Below are 11,618 nucleotides of genomic sequence, written 5' to 3'. Positions count from 1 at the left end.
GATGTATTTCCTTGTTCCATAAAAAACCTTGGAGCAGGACTAGAGAACTGAGCACAACTAAGGTAGCCTTCAGGTGAATTGAGTGACTGAAGCCACAGACGGGAGGTATGAGGCTTTCCCTGGAAGGGAAGGAATCAATGTTTCCTCTCTAAACTACTTGGAGAACCTGTGAATTCCCCAATATAGGTATACCTTGTTTTATTGTGCTTCCCTGGCATTGCTTTTTTTTTTTTTTACAAATTGAAGGCAAGATGCTCCACCAGCAAAACAACAGTGACTCACTTTGTGATGGTCTGGAACCAGACCCACGATATCTCAGGTATGCCTATAGTGGAGACCACACTTCATTTTATTTCCACCCCCACAAAATGAATAGAGTGGATTGGCAGAAGATCCAGAACACATACTGCCTTCACACATATTGTTCAAGGGACCAGACTATTGAGCCCTCTAAGAAAATTCGCCAAAACCCGTCTTTTTTATTAAAGGCAGTTCAATAAAAGAAAAGGCGCAGTCTGTGACTGAAGTACACTAAAATGACCAGACAGATTTTCACCACATTTGGAAAGCATGTTGGGGATGGTTTGCCCTAAAACAGAAACTGTGTGCACATATGAAATTAGCCCCTCAGGGCCTGGGAGATGTGTCAGGAGTTAGGTCGTTGTCGTCAAAGCAGCCCAAAGTGATAGACAGAGTGAGCTCTGTGTCCTGCCTGCGGGAGAAAGATGCCCTACATATCACGAGGCAACGGGCAGAGTGAACAAACTGGTTTCAAATCTAAGGCCTAAATCAGACTCGGGTGCGTTTCAGGAAAAGAGTCTTTTCTGTCCTCGGGTTCAAGATCTTGAGCCGAGAGTAGAGGTAGAAGACACTAGTTAGTTTGTTCTTTATTTTCATTGGAAAGTTCCAGGGTTACTTATCAACAAAACGACTGTCCAGGACAAAAATATCCAGTGGTTTCTATGTACAGGCGCATCCTGGGGTCCCTACCTCCTGAAGGGCCTCACCCCCAAGGCCTCAGCTGGCTCCTTCCCAGTCCTCTAGGAACCGATCACAGAGACACAGGGGACAAAAACCAGCCTGACCTCAGGACTTGCTTTCACCCCAAAGGGAGGTGGCGTCTGCTGGTGTGGGACCCAGGCGTCGTCTTGGGATAGTGGACGGGAGGTTTTCTTTCCCAGGAACCCACCCTGATGGACCCCCCCCCCCCCCCCCCCCGGCACTCTCTTGGACATTCCTGGGACTATTCTGACGGGCTCACGGGCTCCCACTCTGGTCTCCTTCCTTTCAAGTAGTCATTCTAACACTAGGGCATCCCAGCCTCGCATCCTGGTGGACACGCATTTGCTCTGTCGCTTTTCTTTTGTCCCTGTTTTTGTACAAAAACAATACTCCTGATGGGACCATTTTTTGCCCAAGAAAACCAAAGTGGTTCAACAGGTACAGTTCTGCTGGTCGATCTGCTTCCGGCAGGGCTCCATGGTGACAGCGACGCCCACACCGCTCCGGCCAGATGTCATGCAGGTAACCTCGCTCCAGGTGTCCGTGTCTGGGTCATAACACTCCACGCTGTCCAGGAATGTGTGGCCGTCGTAGCCCCCTGCAGGGATAGCAGCGGAGATGGTCACTGCCTCCAAGGGCAGGGGAAAGAAAAAGGAGGGAGAAACCACAAGAAGCCTTCCTATGTGACTTGAGCCAGCCCCCCAAAGATGAGGCTACTTAATTCGTCTTCTCTACCCAGGTCCCCACGCCCAGGGCCTCACCGAGAACATAGATTCTCCCCTGGTGCACAGTGATCCCCAGGGCACTTCGCCGGTGCTTCATGGGAGCTACGAAAGTCCACGTTTCTGTCTCCACGTTGTAGCACTCCACACTGTTCAGCTGGTCCTGGCCATCGTAGCCCCCAGCAGCATAAATACAGTTGTGCAGGACACAGACTCCTAAACCACACCATGAAGAGAAGGTGACTCCGGGGCCTGGCCTGGGGGGCCCCAGCCACCACCTTCTTGGGGGGCCCCTTCCCTCCTCCCTCTCCCAAAGGACCCTTCAGAAACTAAGCCAGGAAAGAGGAAGCTGATGTCAGAATCTAGCTCTCCTGTGTGTGCCACAGGGTACTCAAGATGGAAACAACAGGCTTCACTCAGGCCTGGCCAAGTCTCACTCCCGGGGCGGGGAGGGTGATCCTCCATGATCCCCTCCCCTCAGCCCCCACCCACCTGCCCCACTTCGGATGGTGTTCATGGGTGTGATCATTCGCCACTCATCTCTCTCTGGATAGTAACATTCGGCTGAGTTGAGGCGGTTCGTCCCGTCAAAGCCCCCAACGGCATAGAGCAGCCGGTTGAGAACAGCCACTCCCACCCCGATTCTTCGAGTCAGCATTGGGGCCACCAAGTGCCACTCATCACGCTCTGGCTCATACCTGCAAGGGCACAATAACAACGACAGCAGCAGTCACAGCCGTCCTCCAAGGAACACTTCCTAAAGCCCAGTATTCCACTAGGTCTATTCTGCTGGGTCTAGCTCTTTAATCCTCACAATTGTTCTCTAAGGTGCAAGTTATCAGTAGCTCCCTTTTCCAGATAAGGAAACTGAGGTTCATAGCTGTCATTGCTCAAGGTTTTACACACACACACACACACACACACACACACACACCCCTGCTGGACCCTGCTGGCTTCATCAGACCGCTTCCAAGGCCTGTGCTGAGTCTTATGTGTGCTATCTCACCAATGCCCCAGCCTAGTGGGCAAGGGGTTCTCATTACTGTCACCTCTCTTCAAAGATGATAAGATGGAGGCACAAAGGGGTTAAGAGGTACATCAGGACATAAAAAAACACGTGGAATCAAAAAAGCAATGGAGCTGGGGTCTGACCCAGCCCTCTCGGAAAACAGAACCCCAATTCTAACAACGAGGCTACCTCCCAGGATGTTTTTTCTTAAAGTTTGATCTCAGAGAGAGAGGGGCCTGGGCAACTCCAGTTCATGTCTGTGCTCCTGGAATAATTAATAGTGTCCTTTTTTTTTTTTTTTTTTTTTTTTTCAAAAATAGCCTATTAAGGGTGATGCATCATCCCATCATCCTAGTTACAGACCACAGGCATTAGAAACCTCTGGGGCTTTGTTTAAAATTTCCATTCCCCAGCCTTGCTCCAAACCCCCCCACCAATGCCAGACCTCCCCAGCTCCAGCAGCAGGCTGGTGAGTCTAACAGGTTCTCCAGGTGAGACCTACATCCTGGATCTCACTTCTGGAAGAAGAGAAGGTAGAGGACTAGACTGTGCAAAAGTCAAAAGTCCAACATGCTTGGCCCTAAACACAGGGTCACTCCGCACGGCAGCGCAGGCTGCACTGCACCCGGGCACCACGTCGAAGAGGGCACGTGCCACACACCAGACCGCAGACTCTATTACAACAATCTGGGGGCTGACGACAGTGAGAGGTTGTGTTTTAACAAAATTAGCATATTACATCAATTTCAACCTGATGGAACTCTTTCCAAGTCTGCACAAAGGAGCTGTATGGTTTTGTGACGGCCCTGTACACAGTTCCCAGGCCCGGACACATCACCCAAGGTCACCACTAGAAGTCTCCCGCGAATTTAGCTTTAATTTGAGGTTTCTACTACCTGAAAGCAGGCTGTAGAGACAGACAGACAACAATAGGAGGAATCCCCAAATGCCAATGGCTTGGGACCTGTCAGCTGGGGGACCCTCTGAGCCCACCCCTCTGGCCCTGCTACTCACCTCTCCACACTGTTGTGGTGGATGCATCCATGGGAGCCACCAACAGCATAGATGTGCCCATCGATGACCCCAACCCCAATTCGGTTGCGTGGGACACTCATGGGCGCACAGGGCGACCACTGGTTGGTCATGGGGTTGTAGCAGTCCAGGGCGCTGGAGTCGGTGTTGCCATCAGGCGAGTTGTTCCGGCCGCCCACGGCATACAGCAGCCCGCCCACCACGCAGCCTGCCAGGCCACTTCGAGGCACCTGTAGGTCTGCCAACCGGAGCCATGTGCCATCAGTGGGGTTGTAGGCCTCCAGGTAGCTGAGTGACTGGCGGAAATAGCCACCAGCAGTGTAGATGAGCCGGCCCACCTTGGGCGCCCGGCAGGGCATCACCTGTGTGGGCTTGTGCAGGGTGAGCTCCTGGAAGATCTTGACCAGGTAGTCCTTGCAGCGGGAGTCTGACTGCAAGATCTCACACTTCTGCAGCTGCATCTGCAGGAAGTGGGGTGTCAGCGAGTGGCAGCGCACGGCCCGCAGCAGCGCCTGTACATAGAAGCGTCGGTGCTCACAGTCGTACTTGACCCAGTTGATACAGGCATGGAAGACCTCAGACTCGCAGCGCACATTCAGATCATCCCGGCTGATGAGGGTCACCAGCTGGCAGTGGGACAGGTTGAAGAACTCCTCTTGCTTGGCCACCTGCAAGGGGGTTAGCGTGACAGGCTGACTCCTGTGTCCCCCCCAAGGCCTCAGCTGTAGTGACCTTGGACAAGTCACTCAGCCCGCCTCTGACAGTCTGGTTCCTCATCTGTAAATGGGAGTTTGAATAGTATGAACTCATTGGTTGTGAGGATTAAAGGCGTTAATACCATGTGCCAGGCATGTAGTACATAAGTACTCAGGTAAACGGGCAAAGACACAATGTACTGTGTATCTTTTTTGTTTCATTTTTTATTTGAACTATAAGAACATTACCTTTTAAATTTTTATTTATTTATTTTGAGAGAGAGAGAGAGACAGAGACATTGATTTGTTGCTCGACTTATCTATGCATTCATTCACTGGTTGGTTCTTGTATGTGCACTGACAGGAGGTCAAACCCACAACCTTGGCATATGGGGACAACGTTCTAACCAACTGAGCTACCCGGCCAGGGCTACCTTTTTTTTTTTTTTTTTTTAATGATATTACTTTTTCAAATGGCATATTTACTAAAAAGGAAAAAATAGCCCTAGCCGGTTTGGCTTAGTGGATAGAGCGTCGGCCTGCAGACTGAAGGGTCTCAGGTTCGATTCCGGTCAAGAGCACATGCCTGGGTTTCAGGCTTGATCCCCAGTAGGGGATGTACAGGAGGCAGCCAATCAATGATTTGCTCATCATTGATGTTTCTAGCTCTCTCTTCTCTCCCTTTCTCTCTGAAGTCAATAAAAATATGTTTTTTAAAAAAAGGAAAAAATAATAGCAATAGAATATTCTAGGAAAAAAAAGTACAGGCTCTGAAGAAAGCAACCTGAGTTGTAATTTTGGCTCCCTACTTTCTAACTGGATGACTTTGGGCAAATATCTGAAACATTCCATGACTTTGTTTTCCTCCTCTATAAAGGGGATTATATCAGTAGCTCATAATGGGGCTGCTCCTAGGACATACAGGGCCCTGGGGCAAATCCTTCCTGTCAGGCACTGGTCTATAAAAATAGACCCCACATCAGCAGGTTACCACCGTTCAGGTGCTCCAAGCCCAGGCAATCCCTTCAACAAGCACCATGCAGGGCAGTGGAAAAGCCTGTTTGCAGACTGCCTTTCTGGAAGCTAGCTGTCCAGATCCTCGGGACAACTGGTCAACCCCACATGTGGCGGAGAGGAAAGAAGAGAAATGGTGACCAGAGTAATGTCTACCCCGCTGGTCCCCGCCACTGAAGGAGGATTTTGAATACTTTTAGGAAAGCCCTCCAACACATACTTCCTCCTGGGATAGTTAAGAAGATTCAGTGATTTAAAGGATGGAAATCATTTAGAACACAGGCCGGCCCACAGCAAAGACTCAAGCACTTATTATTTCTGCTTTCACAACTTCCTCCACGTAAAAATGAAAACGAAACCAAGAACATAGGATGACACTGCGTGAACCAAAGAAAACACGTCTAAGGGTCACATTTGCAGTCAGCAGCATGTCATGGGTCTTCAATAAATATTTGCTGACTGCCTGAAATGCCGGGCCCTGCTCTGCACACACCAGGGCTGAGCTGCTGTTGTGTTGGCTGCATCCTATCCCCACTCTGGACCCAAGAAACCAGGGAGCCCAGATACCCATGAAGGTCTCACTCGCCTCAGCTGTTTCCCGGCGTCGCCCTAGATGTGTACACTAGAAGCTCAGAGCTCCGCTCTTCTCCAGCTGCTTCCCTTCACCCTTCATATCTCAAGGGAGAGAGTGATGACCACCCCTGGTCCCTGGTCCTTCTCATACCACCCCCAAGCCTTGCTCCATGTCCCATCCCCTCACTCACCTCCCCGAAGTGCATGTAGATGTACTCTCGGGCACGCTGGTGAAGCTCAGCACAGCCAATCTGCTCAGCGAAGTTGGCGATGCCGATGGCATTGCTGGGGTCCAGCTGCTGCACCAGAAAGTCACTGCAGGCACGGACAACACTGTCGATCTGGTACATAACGGCACCGTTCATGACATGGAGCACGCACTTCTCACCCATGGAGATAGAGGCTGTATAGGCGAACTCGATGAGACGCTCCATGACCTTGGGGTGGATGCCCTCGATGGACACCACCTCCATGCCCTGCTCCCGCAGCCCGTTGGTGAACATGGCCTTGAAGACAGGGCTGGATGAGGCCAGAACCACCTTGTGGGCCATGAACTGTGCGGCCGGTGCGTCCTGGTACTTGACCTGAAGGGTGACATCGCACAGCTGCTGGCTGAGCCGCAGTTCGTTCATGATTCCGAAGGCCTGCTTGGTGTGGTCCTCCAGCGTGTAGCTGAAAGTGCGGTTGCCATGCTGGGAGGGTGTCACCTCAGCCTTGCACTCGGTGGAGGCGTACATCACTGTGTCCCCTGAACCCTCAGGGCGCTGCGACCTCAGGGGCAGAAATCGGGTGTGGACCCCAGCCCCGCTAGGCCTGGGTTCCGGCTGCATGGGGTTCCAGGTGACAAGGGACAACACCACCACTGACACTCAGGGGCCTGGAGGAGGGAGAGCACAGGGCTGGGGACAGGGCCTGGGGCCAGGCCTCCTTTTTAAAAATAAAGTGACTCCTAGACCAGTTTTCCTTGACAGGCCCAGGTGAAGCAGCATCCATTTGTTCTTGCTAAATGTCCCATAGCCTCGCCAGCCCACAGGTCCATCTTAAAACAGGTCAGATGATGTCCCTCCCCTGCTCAGAATCCCCCAACCCCCTATAGCATGAGTAAAACCAAACGACCTGCCAAGCCCTCCACAATCAGCCCGTCCTCTTCCCTTTGCTCACTCTGTTCCAGCGGTTTACTGGCCCTTCCCTTCCTAGATCATGTCCAGCTCACTCTTTCTTTCATTCATTTCACCAACATTTATTGATCAGCTACCGTGTGCCAGGCACTGTTCTAGGCACCGGGGACATAGCAGTGACAAAGACAGACATAAACTGTGCTGGAGTTGACACCCGGGGAGGAAATGGCCATAAATAAAATAAACAAGATTTGAGTAGAAACTGGAGTCGTGAAGAAAATGACAACAGCATTGACAGTGTGACTTGGGGGCAGTTACTTTAACGGGGGCGGTCCAGGCCGCTGGTGGAGCTGAGACAAAAAGGATGAATATATGAAAGCGGGTGCGGGTGGGAGTTAGTTTTCCAGGTGAGGGAACGGCAAGTGCAAAGGCTCAAAGGCAGAATGAGAGCGACAACCCGGAGAATCAGGGAAGAGTGTAGTGACAGATAACGACTACAGAAAGGAGGGTCTTCTGGGGCCTGGAAAGCCAGGGCATGAGTGGTGTTTGGAAAGGTCCTGCTTGGGAAAAGGTGGGGGTCGGGGGAGACCTGCAAGGGGCTCCCCAGGTTCTCCATCTTATCTTTCCGGGGCTCAGCTCACATTCACCTCGTTTTCATTCCCACAACCGCCCTTGTCAAGAACTGAAATGAGCTGCTTGGCTTGCTCGTGGAGGGGCGGCCATCGCCCTGACCCTCGCCCCGGCGCTTCGGAAGGCAGGGAGCCCTGTGCAGGCAGGGCTACACCACCCTCTCCCGCGCCTCCCCCACGTCCAGCCCGGAACGTGCCAAGGCGCAGGGTCAGCGGGCTGCGGCTGGCCGGCTGCCCCTCCACTGTGCCCGCGGGGCGCCTCCTCCCCTGGGCCCCGGGCGCCGCGGGCCACTTCTCCCGGCCAAGGCCCCTGGCCAGTCTCTTGGTCGGTGGCCAATGGGTCCACGGTGCCCCCTGGGCCCTGGGCGCTCACAAACGCGGGGGGTGGGGGGGAGACGGACGGGACTGCGCATGCCCCGCAGGAGCCGCCACCGAAGCCCAGAGGAGGGAGGAAGTGACCCCACCGCGGCCCCGCGACTGCCTACCCCGGGGCGCGGATCCAGCCCCTCAACGTCCCGGGGTCCCCGCGCCACGGTGGCAGCGGCGCTCCCAGGGCCCCTCGGCCGGCTCGCGTCTCTCCCGGGCAACCCCGCGAGCCGCGCCGTCCAACAAAAGGACAGGACTCGAGCCGCGCCCTCCTGGCCTCCGCCGGGCCGCGGGGACCCCCAGCGCCGGGCCGGCGGGGCCGCGTCTCCCGGTCCCCCCCACCCCCACCCCGCCCCGCACGGCCGCAGAGGCGCTCCCGGCCCGCCGCGCCCGCCGCCCAGGCGCAGGCCGCGCACTCACCCCGCCATGGCTGCGCTCGGGCTCCGCCTCCGCCGCCCAGGCCCGGGCGCCTCCATCGCAGCGCGCGGGGGGGGGGGGGGGGGGGCGCGCGGTCACCGTGACTAAGCAGAGCGGCGGCGGCGGTGTCAGAATAAAAGTCCCCGCGGCCCGGGCCGCTCCCCTCCCCTGCCCGCCGCCGTCGCCAGGCTGCACGTCCCCCGCGCGGCGAGCACGGCGTCCATCCCCGCGGCCAGCGCCGCGTGGTCAGCGCCGCGGAGACCAGCGTTCCCGGTTCGAGGCCGGGCGAGCCCTGCCGGCACCTGGACACCCTCCCTGTCGCCGCGGCGGGCGCGCTCACCTCGGCCCCCGCGTGGCCTCGCTCACGCTCGCTGCGGGGCGGGGATGCCCTGCACGTGGCGGCGGCTCCGGGCGCGGTGGTGACACCCGGGCGCCGAGCGGCCGCGGCCGAGCCGGGGGCGGCTTCCGCCCCACCTTCACCGTCCGGGACGCGGGGACCCCTGCGCTGTCGCGGGACCTCGGCTCCGGGTCGGGGCGAGGCTGAGTCGCCGGGAAGGAGGCGGGGAGAGGGCGCGGCAGGGAAGGAGCCGAGACTCCCCGCCCTGCCCTCGGGTGCCTGAGCCCTGGGACGGGAGCCGGCGCCGGGCGAGCGCGCGAGGCCTGGGGCGCCCCCGTTACCCCTTCGCTGCCCCTGCCATCGCCCCGTTTCCTGGTCTCAGCGCGCAGCCGCTTCCCAGCACCAGCTCTCCTCCCCTAGCGCAGGCCTCGCGCCGGCGGCCGCAGCCAGGAACGCCGAGCCGGCCGGGCTCTCCTGGTCTTTATATTCCAGTTGCCTCCAACCGGGAGGCGCGTGGCCAGCGCGTGCGGGGGTTCAAACCCCAGCTCTGCCGCCCCTGGCTCTGTGCGGCGGGACTGTAACTTGGCCTCCCCATGCTTCAGTTTCCTCCCTGTGAAATGATAGCGAATGCTAGCGCCCAGCAGATGTTAGCTATTGCTGTTTTTTAAAAATATTTTTTATTGATTTTTTACAGAGAGGAAGGGAGAGGGATAGTTAGAAACATCAATGAGAGAGAAACCTCGATGAGCCGCCTCCTGCACACCCCCTCCTGGGGATGTGCCCGCAACCAAGGTACATGCCCTTGACCAGAGTCGAACCTGGAACCCTTCAGTTCGAAGGCCGACGCTCTATCCACTGAGCCAAACCAGCCAGGGCAGCTATTGCTATTTTTCATGCTGTTTATTTTTATTTTTTTAAATATATCTTCATTGATTTTATAGAGGGAGAGAGATAAAAACATCAATGATGAGAATCATTGATCAGCTGCCTCCTGCACGACCCCTACTGGGGATGGAACCCACAACCCAGGCATGTGCCCTTGACCGGAATCGAACCCAGGATCCTTCAGTCAGTCACCAGGCTGATGCTCTATCCACTGAGCCAAACCAGCTAGGGCCATGCTGTTTATATAAAGTTAAATTTTAAGTAAATGGATTTAAGGTTTTTCATTTTTATTTAATTTATATTTTTATTGAATTCAGAGAGGACGGGAGAGGGAAAGAGAAATATCAATGATGATAATCATTGATTGGTTGCCTCTTGCACATCCCCTACTGGGGATTGAACCTGAAACCCAGGGCATGTGCCCTGACCAGGAATCTAATGGATGACTTCCTGGTTCATAGGTTGATGATCAACCGCTGAGCCACGCCCACTGAGCGATTTAAGTTTTTTGAAACATAAAACTAAGTGAATAATGGGAATGCTAGGCTGAACATACGTTAGTCTAAGAAAGGATTCTGCCAGCCTCCAGAGTGAATTTGGAGGATTCAACGTCCTTGCTTGGGGTCTGGGATTAAGCCCGCTCAGAGGATGGGGTGGGGTGCCCCCTCACCACCACCTCCCAGTTGCATGAGACTCCTAGGACCCCTAGGGTCCTAGTGCAGTAAGTAGTGGCACATCCATGCTGGAAAGTAATATTGTCAGCGAAAAGGAGCAAGACATTTGCTGTATGAATATTTACCTCAATATTTTAAAATGTTGTGTGTGTGTGTTTAAGAACAAGAGCTATGAATGAAACTGATTAGGTTTAAATTAGGTCGTGAGGAGGAGGCTCCCATGAGGGGATTAGTGCCCTTATAAGAAGAGACATCAGGAAGCTCCTTGAATTCTCTACACCAGAAGGCAACTGTCTCTGGCCCAGAAGAGAGTCTTCACCAGCACCCAACCACACTGGCACCCTCATCTTGGACTTCCAGCCTCCAACTGTGAGAAATAAATGTCTATTGTCTCAAGCCACCCAGGCTGTGGTGTTTGTTATGGCAGCCTGAGTGGAATAAGGCAGCCAGACAGAACAAAATCTGTAGATGGACAACAGTTTCCAAGATCTACTATTAGGTGAAGAAAACAAGATGCAGAGCAGTGCTAAAATTGTATAAAAAGAGAGAAGATGTATTAACATTTCAGCTCATTTATTCACAGACTAGTGGCCCAGTGCATGAAATTCGTGCACGGGGGTGGGGAGTGTCCCTCAGCCTGCACCCTCTCCAATCTGGGACTCCTCAGGACATGTCCAACTGCGGGGACATCCCTCTCTCAATCCAGGACCGCTGGCTCCTAACTGCTCGCCTGCCTGCCTGCCTGATTGCCCCTAACCACTCTGCCTGCTGGCCTGCTCTCCCCCAACTGCCCCCCCCTACCAATCTGCTCGCCCCCAACTGCCACCCCTGTCGGCCTGCTTGCCCCAAAATGTCCGCCCCCCCCCCCCCTTGCTGGCCTGATCGCCCCTAACCGCCTCTGCCTCATCCCGCCACCATGGCTTTGTCTGGAAGGACATCTGGGAAGGTCTCCCACTCTAATTAGCATATCACCCTTTTATTAGTATAGATAGAGGCCTGCTGCACAGGTGGGGGCCAGCTGGTCTTTCCTGAAGGGGGTCCCGGATCAGGGTGAGGGTCCCCTTGAGGGGCATGGCCAGCCTGGGTCAGGGGCTGAGGGCCGTTTTTTAGGCTGGCCACACCCCCTTCAGGGTGGGGGGTCTCCA

At 54.9% G+C, this 11,618-nt stretch overlaps 1 protein-coding gene across 2 annotated transcripts; it reads right to left on the bottom strand.

Annotated features, from left to right (window-relative positions):
• Window positions 1–872: 872 nt before the first annotated feature.
• Window positions 873–8,646, bottom strand: KEAP1 (kelch like ECH associated protein 1). Of its 2 annotated transcripts, XM_081091159.1 has the most exons (6): window positions 8,581–8,646; window positions 6,239–6,924; window positions 3,748–4,433; window positions 2,217–2,422; window positions 1,764–1,940; window positions 873–1,600 (listed from the first exon to the last, which is right to left on the bottom strand). In XM_081091159.1, exons 2-6 carry the CDS (start codon window positions 6,875–6,877, stop codon window positions 1,434–1,436), a joined length of 1,875 nt encoding a protein of 624 aa, XP_080947285.1. In that variant the 5' UTR covers window positions 6,878–6,924; window positions 8,581–8,646; the 3' UTR covers window positions 873–1,433. The 2 variants fall into 2 exon arrangements, with proteins under 2 accessions (XP_080947285.1, XP_080947286.1); XM_081091160.1 differs by lacking the exon at window positions 8,581–8,646 and having other exon boundaries at window positions 6,239–7,285.
• Between the last annotated feature and the right edge of the window lie 2,972 nt (window positions 8,647–11,618).

This window comes from Myotis nattereri (genome assembly GCF_964212035.1).
Source record: "Myotis nattereri genome assembly, chromosome: 5".
NCBI lineage: Eukaryota > Metazoa > Chordata > Mammalia > Chiroptera > Vespertilionidae > Myotis > Myotis nattereri.
The sequence above is the reverse complement of the archived record's forward strand: the minus strand, read 5'-3'. Positions and strand labels throughout refer to the sequence as shown.

Coding starts and splice junctions, on each gene's coding strand:
- KEAP1 (XM_081091159.1), bottom strand. CDS start 6,877: ATGCAGCCGGAACCCAGGCCTAGCGGGGCTGGGGTCCACACCCGATTT. Junction 4,434..6,238: donor TCTACATGCACTTCGGGGAG/GTGAGTGAGGGG, acceptor ACCCCCTTGCAG/GTGGCCAAGCAAGAGGAGTT. Junction 2,423..3,747: donor CACCACAACAGTGTGGAGAG/GTGAGTAGCAGG, acceptor GTGCCCTTGCAG/GTATGAGCCAGAGCGTGATG.